General features: G+C 40.5%; 1 protein-coding gene across 3 annotated transcripts in view; it reads left to right on the forward strand.

Moving 5' to 3' along the window:
• The window catches only part of rbms3 (RNA binding motif, single stranded interacting protein), a 1,299,340-nt gene that overhangs the window by 1,116,374 nt on the left and 162,824 nt on the right, over positions 1–20,142 (forward strand). For all 3 annotated transcript variants that reach the window (XM_048612311.1, XM_048612319.1, XM_048612327.1), the window contains 2 exons: positions 161–318; positions 15,560–15,639. In XM_048612311.1, the coding sequence (XP_048468268.1) occupies positions 161–318; positions 15,560–15,639 (238 nt within the window). The remainder of the gene's footprint in view (positions 1–160; positions 319–15,559; positions 15,640–20,142) is intronic.

Genomic DNA, 20,142 nt, shown 5'->3' on the forward strand with positions numbered 1-20,142 from the left:
ACCTTGTTATCTCAGATTCTCCAGCATCTGCAGTTCCTACTATCTCTTGTAATTTTATTATCTGACTTTGGTTTCTGGTGGTCTTGTTTTCGTATATCTGGAAATCATAGCCTGCATTGAACTGAAAATATTCATGTCATATTTTCTTCTTTCTCTGCAGCAGCAAGAACAGGACCCAACCAACCTGTATATCTCAAATCTGCCAATATCCATGGATGAGCAAGAACTTGAGAACATGCTGAAACCTTTTGGTCACGTCATCTCCACAAGGATATTAAGAGATGCAAATGGAGTAAGCCGAGGAGTGGGATTTGCCAGGTGAGAGATCAGAGCATGTCCTTCGATAAAGCTGCCACAAAAGTCAAATGTAGCGTCAGTAAAATTGGATGGCTGATCTGCTCATGTCAGTTTTTCATTTGGCATGTTATATGTTCCTCTCTGTCTGCAGTAGCAGTATCAGGATCTCATCAACATGTATACCTTGAAACTGGCCATATCCACAGATGAACGGGGACACCCAGTTACCCCAAAATGTCAGAAAAGCAATAAAATCAGATTGACAATGATAGATCTGTTCCATACAAAACACAGAGATGAAATTTCTCTGTCATCTTAATGGAACCTCTGCTGTATAAGGGTATATTTCATCTGTGTATGCATATTCTCCCGCTAAGCTTTATTTTTAAAGTTAGGTAGTGAATCTTTAGAGTCCTGATGAAGGGTCTCGGCCCAAATCGGCAACTCTCCTGCTCTTCTGATGCTGCCTGACCTGCTGTGTTCCTCCAGCTCCACACTGTATTGACAGCTGTTGCATTGCCTGATACTCAAACACACTCACACACACACACACATGCGCACACACACAGAGTAGGTTGTATATAAGGGTATATTTCATTCAATCCCTACTGTGTGGAAACAGGCCCTTCGGCCCAACAAGTCCACACTGACCCTCAGAGCATCCCACCCGGACCCATCCCCCTATAACCCACCTAATCTACACATCCCTGAACACTATGGGCAATTTAGCATGGCCAATCCACCTCGCCTGCACATCTTTGGTGCAAACTCCACACAGACAGTCACCCGAGGGTGAGGCAGCAGTGCTAACCACTGAGCCACCGTGTATGCAACGTTAAATGAATATTTTGCCCCCAATTTTATTTTTAATGTTACGTAGTGAATCATCAGAAAAACAAACTTATGCCTGTGCATCTGTTTCATTTCTTAAAAAGATCAGTCAACTGGAAGTATAGTCAATTGATTCTCATTGATCTACTCTGAGGTGGGTCAACCACAGATCAACTTCATTGGCACAGATGTACAGGTGTTCACAGGTCTACAGGTTAAGACTGTTGGGCACGAGTGCTTGTGTAAACTATCAGAGAAGAACAACACAATCTCTTGCCTCTTGCATTGAAAATAACACAACATCACTGCATCAAAACCAGAGGATTGACAATTCAGCACACACGATAATTATGGATAAAGAAGGTCATTTGTACCAACTTGTCATTAATTCAGACAGAGCCCAATATGATCTATTATACTGTTTCAGTGTTTGTTAAATTATTTCAGGTATCTTGCCTCACCAACTCGTCCTGGAAGTGTAATCCAATTATTCATTTCATCTTTGTGAAGAGTTTTTTTTTAACTATTATTTTGTTATGTAAGGCAGTTGTCTCACTGCATCCAGGGTATTACATTCAGTACGGAATGCCACATCTAAGGAAAGATAAATTGGCCTTGAGTTGGATGCAATGCAGATTCACTAGAATAAGAATGAGTTAAATTATAAGAGTCAACACAGTGTGGAGCTGGAGAAACACAGCAGGTCAGGCAGCATCAGAGGAGCAGGAAAATTGATGTTTCGGGTCGGGACCCTTCTTCAGAACTGGGGAGGGGGAAGGGAGCTGGGAAATAAATAGAGGGAGGAGGGGTGGGGCTGGGGAAGGTAGGTGGGAAGGTGATAGGTGGATGCAAGTAGGGGGTAGTGTGGATTGGTCAGGGAAAGGTGGGGCAGATATGTGGGAGAGGAGATGGACATGTTGTGTCAAGTCAAGGAGGCGAGGTTGAGAGGGAGGGTTCTCGATTATCGCATAAAGAGCACAGATGCTCCACGAAACATCCCCTGAGTCTGCGCTTGGTCTCATCGATATTGAGGAGGCCACATCGGGAGCAACGGATACAGTAGAAATGTCGACTTTCCTATTCCTCTGATGATGCCTGGCCTGCTGTGTTCTTCCAGCCCCACACTGTGTTAACAAGGTGTAGAGCTGGATGAACACAGCAGGCCAAGCAGCATCAGAGGAGCAGGAAGGCCGACATTTCGGGCCTAGACCCTGCTTCAGAAACACACACTGTGTTGTCTCTGACTCCAGCATCTGCAGTTCTTGCTATCTTCAAGTTAAATTATAATTGTATTCGTCAGCAGAACTAGAAGCAGCATTCAAAATGTGATATTTAGGAGCAAATTACTGCAGATGCTGGAATCTGTACTGAAAACAACACATGCTGGAAATCAGAGCAGGTCAGACAACATCCATGGAGAGAGAGCAAGCTAACGTTTCAAGTCTAGATGACTCTTCATTAGAACTGAAGTGTGGAGGGGGCAGCATTTATGCTGTTGTTGGGGTGTGGAAGGGTGTGGGTGTGGTGGGCGCAGGGTGCTGGTGGAGAAAAGATGTTGATAGTTCAGATTAAGTGATTGGAATGTGAGAATGGCAGAACAATGGTATGTCTACCTACCAGACTTGAAAGAACAAACAGTCCCACTGGGGTGGGGGGAGGGAGAGAGGATGTAATAAACAGAAAGTAACAAGTAAAACCAAAAGAAATGGAAATGGGAGATGGTTCACAATTTGAAGGTGTTGAACTCAATGTTAAGTCCCGAAGGCTAGAAAGTACCTAGTCTGAAGATGAGATGTTGTTCCTCCAGTTTGCGCTGTGATTCATTGGAACACTGCAGCAAGCTGAGGACAGACAGAGGGCACGCGAGCAGGACGCTGTGTTAAAATGACCGAATACGGGAAGGTCGGGGTCATGCTCGTGCACAGACCAGAGGTGTTTCCCAAAGTAGTCACTCAGTCTGCGTGTGGTTTCTCCAATGTAGAGTAGGCCACATTGGGTGCAGCGAATACAGTACACAAGATTGGAGGAGGTACAGGTGAAATGCTGCTTCACCTGGAAAGATTGTTTAGACCCTTGGATAGTGAGCAGGGAGGAGGTGAGGGGGCAGGTGTTGCACCTTCTGAAGTTACATAGGAATGTGCCGTGGCAAAAGGGGATGGTGTTGGTGGTTGTGGAATGGACTAGGATGCCCCGGAGGAAATGATCTCTGTGAAATGCAGAGATGGGGAGTGAGGGGAAGATGTGTTTAGTGGTGGTGTTCTTCTGGAGTTGTCTGAAATGGCAGAGAGTGATCCTTTGAATACAGAGGCTGGTGGGATGAAAAGTGAGGGCAAGATATGATATGACTAGATCACTTTGGGTTTGAGCACTTCTTACTCTGGTTTAGAGTCACAGAGACATACAGCATGGAAACAGACTCTTTGGTCCAACTCGTCCATGCTGACCTGGTAACCTAAACCTGAACTGAATGAGCCCCCATTTGTCTGCGTTTGACCCATATTCCTCCAAACCTTTCCTATTCGTGTGCCTGTCCAAATGTCTTTTAAATGTTGCAATTGTACCCACTTCTACCATATCCTGTGGCAACTCATCCCATATATGCACCACCCTCTGTGTGAAAAAGTTACCCCTCATGTCCCTTTTAAATCTTTCCCCTCTCATCTTGAACCTATGCCCTCTAGTTTTGGACTCCTCTACCCTGGGGAAAAGATCCTGGCCATTCACTTTATCCATGCCCATCATGATTTTATAAACCTGGATAAGGTCACCCCTCAGCCTCCGACACTCCAGGGGAAAAAGTACCAGCCTATCCAGCCTCTCCTTCTCACTCAAACTCTCCAGTCCTGGCAACATTCTTGTAATTTATTTTCTGTACCTGTTCTCGGTTTAACAACATCCTTCCTGTAGCCTTTCTATATTTGTGTTATGTGGTTTGGTTATCTAATTCAACATACTGCTGGTTTTGCTGATTACAGCTCTACATGGGTTAGAAATGGTTAACAATGAGTCTAAAAATTTGCCTCTGTCTTTTGTGGATTAACTTTTAGTTTTCCAGCATTGTTTATAGAATCTATGTTATCTATGTTTCCTTTCTGTGTATAGCACTTTCTAATTGTTAATATAATTGCTCATCTTCCATTATCCTGTTTACTTACTTCTCACGTCCAGCTCATTCTATAATTTCTAGATTGCTTTAGAGAATTCCACTCTGCTTTCTAGTTTAATATTGTCTACAAATCTGACCACTTTTCATTGAGGTTTTGAATCCGGGTCACTTATGTAAATTTAGAAACAATTTCAGTTCTGGCGCTGATTTCTGGGGCAACGCACTTAATGCTGCTACAGCACCCCCTCTCACCAGTGCCACTATGATAAAAAAGTAGTCATTGCTAATTCATTACCAGACCCTCCCCTGAATCCCCACAGCTTTAATTAACTAGGTTACCTTTACACTTTGTTGCATCAAAACATAAAGCAGCACACATATCTCACTCTATTTTCTTTCTGCTACCTCCATACTACAAAGTAGAGCTAAGGAATTTAACTCTGTAGAACTACAACATTAGAACACATTTAGGTTGGCATCAGAGATGAAATAGATACACAGTCAGAATGTTGTTTCTCGAAATTTTCACTGTGCTGTGCTTGTGAATGGGTAAGCGCTGCCAAACCCAAATTGATCTATACTCCGCCAAATTTGTGTCATTTTGACGAGATCTAAAGGTTTTTATTCTGACCGCATGAGTGGTGTAAATTTGATCAACCTCTTAGTCGTGGCATTTATTGTTTTTAACCAAGAATTAAACATATAATTGCACAACATTGCTTGTTCCCCAAGCTTTAGTAATTTTCTGTTCTTCCTCTGTGTTGTTGTTCATTGTTTTTGTTTCCATTAAAATGTGAGGCCAGGCAGCCACATTAGAGCCTGTATCACACAATCTAAAACAGGCCCACTGCCAGTTCTCCCAGGATAATGATCCAGAGCAGAAACCCTTCAGCCTTAAGAGCAGTGGGCCCCCTCTGCAGGAAATGAGGGATGTTTATCTGGTAGTGGATTGCAAGGATTTGCTGCATTACGTAAAAGCAAGACCGCTTTGCAGAACACCTACGCTCGGTTCGCAATAAACAACTGCACCTCCCAGTCGCGAACCATTTCAACTCCCCCTCCCATTCCTCAGACGACATGTCCATCCTGGGCCTCCTGCAGTGCCACAACGATGGCACCCGAAGGTTGCAGGAACAGCAACTCATATTCCGCTTGGGAACCCTGCAGCCCAATGGTATCAATGTGGATTTCACAAAAGCAAAAGCTTTTCTGATGAAGGGTCTAGGCCCGAAACGTCAGCCTTCCTGCTCCTATGATGCTGCTTGGCCTGCTGTGTTCATCCAGCTCTGCACCTTGTTGTCTCAGATTCTCCAGCATCTGCAGTTCCTACTATCCCAGAACAATACTGTTTGTCATAAGAATTAAGTTTTTTCTTTGTGAAGAAACAAAACCTGTTACACAGAGCATCCATTTGCTGCAACACTAGCATTATTGCACTACAAGTACTGTTAAGGTGACAAAATTACCTTTATACATATCTCTTTAAGATCAAAATTTTTGCCAGCATATTCACACAATTTCAATGATGCATGTGCATAATTTTCTTCTATTGCAGGCACGTAACATTAAAAGGGCAGCATTTATTATTTATGGAAGAGCTGTGCATACTTTGACACATGAGATAAATATCAGACCCTTCCACTACCAAAACAATATTTCACGGTCTGAAGGCAGCACCACTGTCATTTTGCAGGCGACCTTCTTTCAGATACGTGTGCACCTGACTTGACTCCTCTACCTGTATTATCAACTCGGTTATATTGATTGTTTAAAAGTCAGGTCTACACTGGGGGAGTTAGCAATTTGAATGTTTTGCAATGGTGCAATTGAAATGAATTCCAATTTGATTCACACACAGTTACTTTGTGAATTTCAAACATAGTTAAGGGCAAAACCTTTAATTTGGGCAGATATGTAATATGAGTGGTAGAATGAAGGTTCATTAGAACCCCTTGGAACCCCATGACAATTTTCCTTTCTGTTGAAAACAAATTTGACTTATTTATGTAATGGTTGGCCAATCTGCTACAACCAGTTTTTTGCTCTCATCGACTGAGAGTTCTGCCTTAAGTTTCTAAATGATTTTTATAGTTATCATATTATTTAATGGAATTTAATAAAGATTGGAAAAGTGTTCTAATAAGTAGAAAAGCAAAGTCTGATACTGATTAAAAGTTGCAAATTGCCAAAATCTATTTCAATTTTCCCAGCCCCACAAAAATCTTTTGTCTACCACATGCCACATGCCTTTCTTCTAGTTCCAACACCCCTCAGTACCCTAACCCACTGCAACCACTTCCCGTATGACAGGCCTCACCTTCTTGGTGCAATATTACTATGGGTTACCAATCTAGGTCTCCTGTTTGGAAAAACACTAATGAGATCCAAACTTGAGAGTGGCTCAAGTTTCCCAAACACTGGGCTGAGCAGGAGCAATGCTGATATCATGGCCACTTGTCTCGAAACTTCAATTCTCCCCTTAGGCTTCAAATAACCATACAAAGGATCCTATCTGGATGCATCACAGTGTGGTATGGTAATAGCTCTTCCCAAGACTGAAAGAAACTACAAAGAGTTGTGAACATAGCCCAATCCATCACGCAAACCAGTCTCCCATCCATTGACTACCTATACTTCCCACTGCCTTGGAAAAGCAAGCAACATAATTAAAGATCCCTCCCACCCCAGTTATACTCTCTTCCACCTTTCCCATCGGGCAGAAGATTATAAAGTTTGTATACGTATACATGTAGATTCAAGAACAGCTTCTTCCCAGCTGTTATCAGACGTTTGAATGGACCTGTTTAATGTTAATGTTGATCTCTCTCTACACCTTCTTGGCAGCTGTAACATTGTATCCTGTACTGTGTTCTGTTACGCTGATGCACTTGTATATTATAGTCTGCCTGGAAAGCATGTAAAACAATATTTTTCACTCCCTGGTCCACGTGACTATAATAAATCAAATCAAATAACCAACTTTTATAATACACCGTTTTTTTTAAAAATGTTCATTCCAGTTCACCTCTTGGAGAGAGTCATATCCATTTTTTTTAGAGCATTCGGGGCAATTTGACAACAGAGTCTTGAAGAAAAGAGTAAGCTGTGTTCTAAAGTAGAAGAATATTGAAATTGCTTTTCGATTCAATATTGCAACTTCACTGACTTCAGATTGATACTTGATTCTTTTGTGGAACTGAAGTGAAACTCGCTGAGTTCTTTATCTTAATCGGTCAGTGAGTCAGTCAACAACACTCAATCCCTTGGCTCCAACTTGATTGGAAATGCTGCTAGATCAACAGTTTGCTGTGAAGAGTTTCTCCCGTGTTTTGAATATTGTACAGTTAGCATTAAGACCTTTTTCTTCCTGCTGTGTGTACAGCAGTTGAAGGGATGTCAACATTCCTATATTTATGGAATGGCAGAGTCCTGTAAGGTTGCAGGTACCTCACAGGCACAAAAGGTTCAGCCGTTTCAACTGGGCACCACATGAAAGGAGAACTGCAAACAAGTATTCTTTTCTTTGTGCTGCAATTCTTTATAAGGGCTGCTAAGTTTTCACTTGACTTAAAGCCAAGCATGTGCCAGATTGCTGATAGCATCTGCTGGAATTTCAGATGAACTAATTGAGAAATTCTAGTAGAAAAGAACTGTATTCTTCATACAACTGCAATTGGCAGTGTATGGTTCAACTCTCCAGAGGTAGTTTGTTCCAGGAGTGTACATACAATAACCCTTTTTGGAAGTATGCCCAACATTGATTTCAATATGCAACTCTTTCAACAATTTCATGGTAACACAGACCACAAGCATTCTCTGGTGTTAAAAAAATTGTTTGCTAGTTGTCATGTAGATGTTTGTGTTTTTATTTCATCTTTCCAATTTCCAGTTCTTTTGTTATTACTTCTTTCTTTACAAAGATGACATGTGCTATGGCACATGCAATTTTCACGAATCAAAAGTAGTGAACTGAGTTAACTCAACAATACCCGAGCTTAAATAGGAGAGTTCAGCAGAGAACAGAAAATCCATCATTATTATTTGTTGAGGAAAGCTTCTTAACATCAACTGGATAAGTAGCTAAATGTACCCTGGGGCTTTTTTTAACTTTACTTCCAAAATGTCTGTGTCATTAGCTAACAGATATATACATTTGTTTGATGGGCCAATTACTTCTAATTTTTCATCTCCTGTAACTTTAACTCCTGTTTCTCACTGCTTTGCAATGCGGTATTTCAAAACCTCTTCAAGAAATTGTTCCATTTACTTCAGGATGGAAACTCATTTTAAATGTGAGCGAAGGCTAGAATTCAGTCACATACGTGTTTATACTAACCATAGCAGTCAATGGGAAGAAGCATTCACCCATTTAATACCCTACCTTTGAAATTAAGAACATGGATTTCCTAAGTTCTCCAATCCATTGGTTTTTGGGTGCATGAGTTTTGCTACTTTTCATGGCAACTACATTCTATGTAAAGACAGAATTGGGGTTGGAGTAAATCTAACCATTTTGAATAGCCTACTGATCCATTTGCTGTCATCATTTGAGTTAAGGATTACTGCTGCCTATGGAAATAGACTGCAGTACAAGCCAACACTTCAAGCAAGATTTGGAGAGATTGATTTTCCAAAGGGAAATTGGAAGGGGGAGAGAAATTAATTCAAAACATTGCACTGGAGTTTTTTTTAAAAAGTAGTTCTATTCACAAGGCCAAACAATCTTTTTGAATGGACATCAACAAGCCAATTTGAAATCAAGAATTCTCAGACTCCCATTTTGTTTGGCTCATTGCTCTAACAAATTACTTTAAACAGTAATGATGTAGCTCGTAATTTGGGTTGGCATTTCACTCAAAGAAATCACTTCCCCCCCAAAAAAAAGTGAATATGTGCCCATGATTGGTGCAATTCAATAAAGGAATTTGCCAAAGATCCCGAGACAGCACCTTCCAAACCCACGACTACTTCCATCTGGAAGAACAGTTGCAACAATGTTAGTGAGCACTATCACTGCAAGTCACCCTCCAAGCCATTCACCTTCCTGACTTGGAAATATATTGCTGTTTTTTCACTGTCGTTGGGTCAAAATTCTGAAATTCCCTCCCAGCATTGTGGATTTGCTTCGAGCACATGGACTGTATTAGTTCAAGAAGGCACCTCACCACCACCTTCTCAAGGGCAGCTAAGGATGGGCAATAAATGCTGACCGGCCAACCAAGACCCCATCCCACAAGTGAAAAAAAACCATAATTGTACTGGTAAGACCAAGTGACTGAACCTTTTAGTTTATTAGCTAGGAGTTCATGAATTTCAGTTGCAAGTTGATCGGAGCTGGGGTAGTACTGAATTTGCCAGGCAGGTAAGCTTTTATCTGGACTGCTATGTGAAATGATGTGCTGAAGGGGAGGAGAGGAAAGGCAGGGAGAAGCAGATGTCGTCCAACATATTATACTGAACTGTCCCCCTGCCATTCTTTGGCAAAGTGACAATGACAAGCGAAGGAGATTTTGGTGCTTGTTCAGTGGTAGAGCTGGTGAGCATACAACATATCTCTGCACATGTATTGATACTGAATTTGCACTGACCACATTTGCCTGTTGGGTATCAGATCAACGAAAGATCAGATATGTCCCAATTCTCTGCTAGCTGCTGAATATTGCAGGATCCATGGTTGCTGAATTCAAACCATAATATTTAAAATATTGCAAGTGTAATATTCCTTTGTGAATTATTTTAATGATGTAGTAACACATTTTAAATACATGCCTGAAACAGTGAATAGTGGAATTTCAAACAGATGTTTTGATGCATTTCCATATGCATAGCCCAAAGCTGATTACATTTCTGTTTTATTTAAGACTGAAATCTTAATTATCATTAGGTTACAAGGCACTGATACTTCCAGTGTAATGTTAAATCATGGGTGAGTTAGCTGCACTTTTAAAAGTTTATAAAGTTAGAATTTATTGCCTTGCAGTTATTAGAAAGGTCCCTTTTACAAATGTTAGTAATATTCAATTAACATATTTATGTTTCTATTACATAATAAGATAACATTTGAATTTCCAAATGGGTTCTCCTGATTTTCCACCAAAACTTTGACAGAAGATCTGCAGACCCTTGAGAAATGGCATGAAAAAATTTGTGTTTTTTCTGCAGTTACTTTTGCACTCTGCAGATGTTGTAAGGATGATCGTACATTGAACCCTGCAAAGATTGACCTCATCTTCTGTAACATTCATTAAAATGAGGTTTTGTTATGATCTCCAGAGTCTGATAAAGTTTAGAAAGAAATTTCACCTTCTAATTACTAGCTGAAAGAATTTCATGGAACATAGAACAGAACACACAGGAACAGGCCTTTCAGCCCACAATGTCTGTGCCGACCATGATGCTATTCTAAGCTAATTCCTCCTGCCTGTTCATATGTCTGTCTTCAACTTTGCTGTCATATCTATTTCTACCACCTCCCTGACTGCATGTTCCAGGCATCTGTTACCCTCTGTATTTAAGAAGAAATCCTTTAAACTTTTCCCTCTCACCTTAAAACTATGCCCCCTAGTATTTGGCATTTCCACCCTGGGAAAGAGACTCCAACGATCCACCCTATCCAGGTCTCTCATAATTTCATATACTTCTATCAGGTTGCCCCTCAGCCTACCATGTTCTAGTGAAAACAATCCACGTTTGTCCAACCTCTTGTAATAGCTAATACACTCCAATCCAAGCAACATTCTGGTAAACCTCTTCTGCACCCTCTTCAAAGTCTCCACAGCCTTCCTATAGTGTGGTGACCAGAACTGCGCACAATACTTTCCAGCCTGACCAAAGTCTTGCACATTTACAACATGACTGGCTGACTTTTATACTCAAATACCTCAACCAATAAAGCCAAGCATGCTGTATACCTTCTTTACCACCTTATCCACTTGTGTTGTCACTTTCAGGAAGCTATGGACCTGTACCCCAAGATCCCACTGTACTTCAATGCTCCTAAGGATTCTGCTAGTTACAGTATAGTTTCCTTTTGCATTTGATCTCCCAAAATGCATCACCTCACACTTATCTGGATTAAACTCCTATAATCTGCTATTTCTGCACCCAGCTTTCGAGCTGATCTATATCCTGGCTGCATTCTTTGATATTCTTCCTCACTATGCACAACTTCACCAATTTTTGAGTCATCTGCAAACTTATTAATCAGACCACTGATATTTTTACCCAAATCATTTATGAGTCCTAGTACTGATCCTTATGGAACACCAGTGGTCACAGACCTCCAGCCAAAAATACATCCCTCCACAACTACCCTCTGTCTTCTATGGCCAAGCAAATTTTGTATCCAACTTGCTAACTCACCATGGATTCCATGCAATTTGATCTTCTGGACCAGCCTACCATGAGGGACCTTTTCAAATGCTTTAGTAAAGTCCATGTGGACAACATCCATTGCCTTACCTTCATCAATCATCTTCATCACTTGCTCAAAAAACTCAATCAAGTTTGTGAGACAAGAGCGCCCCTGCACAAAAGCATGTTGACTATCCCTAATAAGTCCATTCTTCTCCAAATGCAAATAAATCCTGTCCCTCAGAATCTTCTCCAGTAGTTTCCCTATGATTGATTTAAAGCTCACTGGGCTGTAATTTCCTGGATTATGTCTGTTGCCCCTCTTAAACAAAGGAACAACATTGGCTACTCTCCAGTCTTCTGGGACCTTGTCTGTCGCTAATGAAGATACAAATATTTCTATCAAGGCCCCAGCAATCTCCTCCTTTGGCTCCTTCAGTAGCCTGGAATAGATCCCATCAGGACCTGGGGATTTATCTACTTGGCCACAGTCCCTCCTCTTGATCCCATGAGCCTCAGCGAATAGGATCACATGACCCAAGTCAAATTCCTATCGTAGGCAAGCATCTGAGTCTGAGATAGTAAGCCCAGAATCCCTAACCCCTTTACTATACAAACATCCTTAATTAGGTACTTTATAACAACGTTAACTTTTCGTACATGGAAAACTTCAAACATTGCAAAAGTTGAGGCAAAATATGTCATAACCTTAAATGTCTTCTCAAATACAATCCAAATTTCAAACATTATTAAAAACAAAAATACAAACAGATTCATACCACCCTTTTTGGGAATTGCAGTTGTATACAAAAGCATCTTAACTATACACATTGAGGTCATTGGTTGAACATTATCTTAATATTTGGTGTCTTTTGTAATTCTTTCTTCCACTGATGAAATTTTAATTACGGTGTGACCAGGATAGGCCCAAAGAATACCATGTTCACATTTGGCCTTCGTGTTTTAATAAAAAACTAAAAGTACCTGTTGACTAAACACTATTTTCTTTTTATAGGCAACTGACACTTGAACTACAGAGAATAACATTCTCCTTTTATGTTTAGCACCCATCACATTCTGCATGCAACTGCAGTTCTTTTAGCAAACAGTCTGTAGTTATTCCAAGCTTCCAATGGCTTCCCCTAACCCAATTTTATCATGTGATAACCTGTCTTAAAGCATCTTCCTCAGTGTTTGAAAACCTCTTAAATCTTCCACCAGCCTGTTACAATAATTCATATTCCCTCTGGCCATGCCAGAATAAATCTTCTGGAATCCTTAGAAGATGCAGAATGCCTCTTCGATTCATGCTCATCTTCCTCCCACATTCAGCTGTGGTAACTCATAATACCAAGAAGCTTTTCTTTCTGCTGACTACACTGAGCTTCCACTGTCTATCTGTGATTTAAAGCTACATTCCCCAAACATAATCTTTAAAACTCACAATTGTCGCAACTTACTGATTTTAAACTGTAGAAGGTTTAAGTCTTTTTAACTAATCAAAGAACTATTTTTTTTTTAAAACTTTCCTGTTCAATGGCCACTTACAATAGTTCTCATGGGTTTTGGTTAATCTTCCCCTGATATTATCCAATAAAACGATCGAACCGTTAGACAAACTCCAAGGCAAAAAAGTTTTTTAAATTCAGTAGGACAGTTTGTGGATATTAATGATGATATGAAACCATTTACATTGCAGATTTCAAAACTATAAACAGTACCAACAACACTTCTTCTCTCCTTTTTAGTTTGGTACAAAGCAACATTAAGTAAACAATGTACAGAATTGAAGGATGTGAAAAGGCTGTTTGGGCTGTCAAGCCCCTTTCTCTCCATAGACAGTGTATAATTTGATCTGCCATGATATCCAGCCAACCTGCTTAAACTTTGGAGAGTGGGCATCAACTTCTAAGAGCCCAGTAAGAGATGAAGCCCAGTTGAGTTTCTCAACAATTTCCAAAAACAATTGAGTGACGGTCCAGGCTATTAATTCACTTGACACTGAGCAGTTCACACGAATTGTATTCCATTCGTGACTTATCCTTGATTTCAACAGTTGTATTCTACGCAGTATTTGATCATCCGTGTCTGTAATTATCATTCCATCCTGGATTTGAATGAATTTATTTAGTTGTTTTATTTGAGTATTAATCCAAATATTAATCTATTGTCTATAACGCATGTTTAGTACAATGGGAGGATAAAGGGTTCTGATTTGCTGTCTTACATGAAACCAGTTGAATCTAAACAAGTCTCTTCAAGTTCTCCATTCCCAGTCCAGGTTAAACAATACATGTTTCTTTTGCAGCAAATACGGAGGAAACAACAAATTATTTCAGTTTTTAATTAGTGTGATATTGCAAGGTTTTGTAATGTTGTGGTTGTTTTCTGAATTATTGCCCATTTTGCTTAACAGCAGTAAAATCCTCTTCCATTACACTGTGCTTTTTTTTTATTCATTCATGAGAGCAGCTCTGGCCAGGCCAGCATCAATTTCCCATCCTTAAATGCCCAGTCAACCACATTGCTGAATCTGGAGTCACATGTAGGCTAGACCAGGTAAGGGTGGCAGTTTCCTTCCTGAATGGGCATTAGTGAAGCAAATGGGTTTTTCCTGACAGTCGACAATGCATTCATTGTCATCATTAGACTCTTTAATTCCAGAGTTTTATTGAATTCAAATTCCACCATTTGCCATGGCAGGATTCAAACCTGAGTTCCCGGAACATGACTTGGGTCTCTGAATTAACAGTCCTATGATACTACCGTTAGGCCATCGCCTCCCCATAACAGCTCATGATGCTGCAAATTTGATCTACATAAACCTGAGCTCATCTAAAACTCTACTACCCATATCCTAAATTGTACCAAATGCCACTCACCCATCACTCTTCTGCTCACTGTAATGGCTCCTGGTTAAAAAAATGCCTTGATTTTAAATGTCCCATTCTTGTTTTCAAATACCTCCATGGCCACTGTTCTCTAGTTCTCTAATCCCTTTCAGTCTTACGGCTTTTCCGAGTTTTCTGTGTTACTTCAACTCGGGCCTCTTGACCATCCCTGATTAACGTCACTGCACATTGGCAACAGTGACTTAAGCCCCTTCTGTCCTACATTCTGTAATTCTGACCCTGAACCTTGGCTTTTCTCTCCTCCTTTGAGACACTCAAGTTTTGACTAGATTCTAATCAAATCTCCTCATACTTCCTGTGTGGTTTGGTGCTGAATTTTGATTTATAGCACTATTGTGAATCATCATGGGCCACCATTATATTTTTAAACTTACATAAGTTATTACTATTTCCATACTTAAGACTTATCTTTAATTCCGTCTTGTATTCTGCAACAAAAACAGTTCTGTGAGTTTCCTTGTCAGTAACTAGTCTCACTATTTGTTTCTGCGCTCTCACAAATGCATGAGTATCCTTATAGGGTGAGGGGGGAACGTAAATAAGTTAATTAATCTGTTTAATTTATCATGAAATATCCTCAATACATATTTTTGCCCTTGGTGTTCTCTGCATACGGTTGCCTGTGACTTGACACAGTTAGTAATTGGTCAATAATTGCACTCGTGTTCTGTTGTTTTTACTCTGCTAATAGGCACTAATTCACTGTATAAACTTCTCATATCAGTGATTTGGAACAGACAGTTACTAAGCACAACAATAGCCTGCTTCACTCTGGGGAAGCAGTTGCTGGTCGAACCTGCCCAATAATACTTATCCTGTTGACTGCTGACAAAATAACTGTTGGAAGCATGCTCCTAAATTGTTCATAATTTTGGTGGCATTTGGCTCCGCTAAAGCAATTTCTGTAAAATGTGTCTCAGCCATAAAAACAACTGCTGTGAAATGTTACTTGTATGCTCTGAGATAGAAATAATATTCTGAGGGAAATACAATGTATTTGTGTCCAAATTATTACTGATTCTTTACAGAGGTACCACTCAAACCTTTTCTTTGTATCTAGAATGGAGTCCACTGAGAAATGTGAAGTAGTAATTCAGCATTTTAATGGAAAATACCTGAAAATGCCACCAGGTGTACCAGGTATGATCTTTTTTATTACTTGTTATTGATAAATCAGAAAAATGGAGTTAATTGGGAATTGTGGATGGGTGTGCAAAAGTAGTCAAAGGGGTCAGATAATTTGAACAGCAAGACTGAAACTTGAATGGTTCATTGTTCCCTTAACTTAAGCAGAGTTTGTTTTCATTATAATCTTGCTCATCCACTCATTTTATCCAATATATTGTATATTAATAGGAGCTATATCATTCCTAATTGTAGAGATTGTATCAGACTTGCTGCATTTATCTTGTCTGATCATGTTTGATGACATATAACTTCTGAATTAAATCTGTGATGTTAGAGGATAAAGTTGGCAGTGACACAGACTGGATAATACAAGCAGAATTTTGTCACCGTTGAAAATATTTTCCCATCTTGGAAGAATGGAACTGGAGTAGGCCTTCAGCCCATTGACCTTGCCCCACAATTCTAGAGCATAGCTGACAAGAGTGGGCCCAGTCCTTGATGGTCTACGAGCCGGATTGCCCAATTTTCTAAGAAAAGGCCCACTCGGAGGCTGTTGCTGTGAGTCTGGTCCAAGTTAGGATATCAAGTGCATTCCTTTAGACCCAGCCAAGAGGCCAACACTGCTACCAGGGAGGCCACTCCATGTGTCAGCATGCAAGAATGGAAGCCCATCCACCAAGCTGAGCTCACCAGGCAGTCTCCCCATGGGGCAGAGGCTTGCCAACAGCCCACAACTCTGGAACGTGCCAGTGGAGGTGGGAAGAGGCCATTGATTTGTCACCTAAATGGGTCAATTGCTTCTTGGTGGAAGGGCTATCCTTTACCTCCACCATCTTTGGTTAAAATGCCAAGGCAGTGGGAAGTTGATGTTCACACCAATGGACCAATTTATAGGCTCCCTGTGCAAACTGATCTATCCAAAGAAGGCTGGAATTTTCCAACCTTCTTACATATAAACATAATGAGGTAGGAGCAGGAATTGGCTATTTGGCCTTTCAAGTCTGCTGTGCCGTTTAATAAGATCATCACTGCTCTGATGTTCAGAATGTCCTGTAGATATGTTTATTTAATCTGTTTTATTCCCATTTATATAACCACAGCATAAGAGAGACAAAAAACCACCACATACTAATCATTCTCTCATTTTGACATAATTTTAGAATCAGTACATTTCTTTCCATTAAAATGCTTTACCAATAAGCAGCTGCCTAGACTGGCATTTTCTCATGTGTAGTTCCAGGGATTTATTGTTAATTGAGGGTGCAATACCTACTTCTGATTGCCTGAAATAGAATTTCTGTTCTTACTCTGCACTGGAATCAAGCTTTCCGGGTTGGGTCAAGTGACAAGGGTTTACGATGTACTTGTGTATGAACCAGGTCATTTTAACACTCGTGCCTTGTCATCTGAATAGGTTGCCCACCTTGTTGTGCCAGGAAATCAGTGTCGCTTCATTTTCTGCTGGCTTTCCAAATGCATAGTCTTTGTGTGTTTACATTAAAATGGCAGTTGGTTCTTTATTGCAAAAAAGGTTCTTTTGCATGTTTCCATTGTACTGCAGTTGACTCAGGTGAGCACTTCAGCCTTTTAAACAAACTGTACCATTAAAATGAAGGCTGGTAGGAGTGTTTTGCTACTGTTGTGATGAATACTTTTCTAAGCTTTTAACTACCTTTTGACCATTTTCACCAGGTAAATGGTTAAAATTGCTCCTTTAGAATATGTGTGGTGAGATGGGTAATATTTTTTGTACTACACTGTTTAGTGTGTGAATATCTGTGTGTGAGATGTATGGATTTTTTTAAATCCTATTTTATCAATTGAAAGAAAGTCACACATACTTGGAGGCCACATAACTATCAAGACTGTTGAAGCATGTAGGTACCAGCTTTTGATAATTTGTATGACTTGAAAACTGATAGTTTTTTGACATATTTATTCTTGATTAATGAAAATTTTGTTGTCGATGATTTTGCATTTGTTCCTCTCCAGGCAACATAAATGTATCACCTTTTTTGTAATTTCAAAGAACTATTAGAGTGCTAAATTACATGCACAGTTTACATCTATTGCTTGACATTCCAAATGGGCAGTGAGGAATATTTGCTGTTATCTTCCCTGCAATCCTATTACACTAGTATTGCCAAAATAGATATTTTATCAGTTGGGTAAGTATTCTGGATAAGTTGAAGATTACTGAGTTTTAAAAGCCCTGCTCATTTTGGGGCACATCTACTGAATTTGCAGGTCGAGAAGGTTAAAGTCAAACACATTTCTTCGTAAATTATTGCATTAGGACTGGGAGGATTGAAAACTCACTCAGTTGTATCATTAGCCATTTTCTTGGGAGTTTGCAAGACAGATAAGCACCTAGATTCAAATGTACAAACCACAAAACTATGAAGCGAGATCTATTGAGTGGTGCTTTCCAACCCGGCAAGAGCCATTGTTTTTCCTGATGCAAATATTGAAGGAGGATGTCGTGTAGGTGACTGTAGGTATTGGATCTTTTTCTATCCTAGACTCAGCCCTGTGCTCGACGGGTAATAACACGGCTCTTTTGAGTAAGTTACCATAACTTGTGAAAGGTCTGGCACTTTTTCCACTTTTCGAAAGATAATTACAAAAGCTGTATAAAACGTGAGCAAACTCGCAAGGGCAGACATTTGTGTGTGCTTTTTCTACATTGAGAGAAAGGTAAGGGCTGAATGTGTTGGGAATGTGTGCCTGTGCTCTTCATGAGCAGGGGGTGAACCCTCCTCAGCAGGTGAGTAGAAAGAAGTCTATCCAGGAAGATACTGAAGATTGACAGCGTAAAGTGTATGTGAACCCTTCAGTGCACATCATGCATGTGATGGTGAAGTTGGCATGTCAGTGTGACGTGGCTGTACCATGGCAGATTTTTAGACTAAGTGATGGCCCTACGAGTGTGATGTAGCAGTGAAAGGGTGGTGAGACTTACTGTTGCGCAGGGCAGGAGATCATTAATTCTCTTTCTGCATTGTGTTCCACTGACAAGTGGCAAGTAGCAGCGCAACGTGCGGGCTCCTCAGCACAGGAGCACATCTACTCTGTCCGCTTTGATTTTTCTCTTTCTGTGCTTTTCTTTCTTAACATTTCCATTTATTGTGGTACCTTACCTTCTTTGAAAGACTTCAGTGGATGGCAGTATTCGCCCGGCCCAGGCCCAGCGACAAAGTGGCTTCCAGTGGCCCGAAATGGCGGTATAGGCTTGGCACTTGGCACAGTAGTCTCCCGGTGTGGCAGTGTTGTCCAGGAGGGGTGGTTGCGGCCTGGGTGGTATTCTTCTCCTGGTGTGGAGGTCTCATCCCATTGTGGGAGTCTTCTTCGGTGACTTCTGGATATTCCAGCAGCCTGGCATGAAAGACTAGTCCCGGTGTGGAGGTCTTGTCTTGGTATGGGGGTGGGGGTGAGGTCTCGGCCTAGCTCTGTGTGGTGGTTTCGGTCCAGTTTTCCAGTGTACCCTGAACCCAAGAGTCGTTAATTGAACTGTGATGAACTTTTATTCATTTTTCTTCTTATTTATGACTTCTGCCATTAGTTTAGGTGCCTCGGTAGGGCAACGTATAAAACTTTTCACTTTTTTCTTTGTAAAAATACATGTGACAATAAATTGCTGTTCTGTTATAATATTTGTACCACACAATGCTGGGCAATGTCCACGTCTGACAGGAGAAAATCAAATCACTGTACCTTGCCTCTTGTCAGCCCTAGCCTGGATATTGTCCAGATCTTGCTGCTTTTGGCCATAGTTTGTTTCAGTATCTGACGAGTCACAAATGGGGCTGATGATTGAACATTGTGTAATCATCAGTGAATATCCCCACTTCTGACCTTATAATGGAGGGAAGGTCATTGATGAAGCAGATAAAAATAGTTAGTCCTAGAAGACAGCACTGAAGGCGCACAGGAGCACAGCCAAAAATCGAATCGACCTCCCAATTTCTGGCCCCTGTGTGAAATCCGGTCAACGTAGATTAAACTAGAGATACAAGTTGGAATACTTAACTCAATGTAAAATTAGGTGCAAACGTTGCAGTCAACAGAGGAACAGCAAGACAAGAGTAAGAAAGAGAGTGACATCAAAGAGGCAGAACTTTTCAATACTTCCAACAATTAAAAGCCAAAGGAATGAGACGCTACACTTTTAAAAGTACATTTTTAGTGCCCAGTGGCAAGTTGTTTGGAGCAATTAAAACTTCTCGTTGATCAAATTTAATCACACTATGACAGATCAGTCCTAACCTTTTCTGGCATGTTTAGTGGATGTCTGGTGTGTAAGTACTGCAGTTGCATATTCTTCCACATACATCAGTGTTGAAACACTCAGTGAGGTATCAGTGCAGTAAAAAGCTCATAAAGGAACAGGTAAATCTGACTGCAGCTTCCTCATTTTAACATTTATCTGAGCAAGTGCCAGTGGCATAAATTGATCAAAAGCAGAAGTTGCTGGAAAAGCTCAGCAGGTCTGGCAGCATCTGTGAAAAAAAAATC

This window comes from Rhincodon typus, chromosome 2 (assembly GCF_021869965.1).
Source record: "Rhincodon typus isolate 14 chromosome 2, sRhiTyp1.1, whole genome shotgun sequence".
Lineage (NCBI taxonomy): Eukaryota > Metazoa > Chordata > Chondrichthyes > Orectolobiformes > Rhincodontidae > Rhincodon > Rhincodon typus.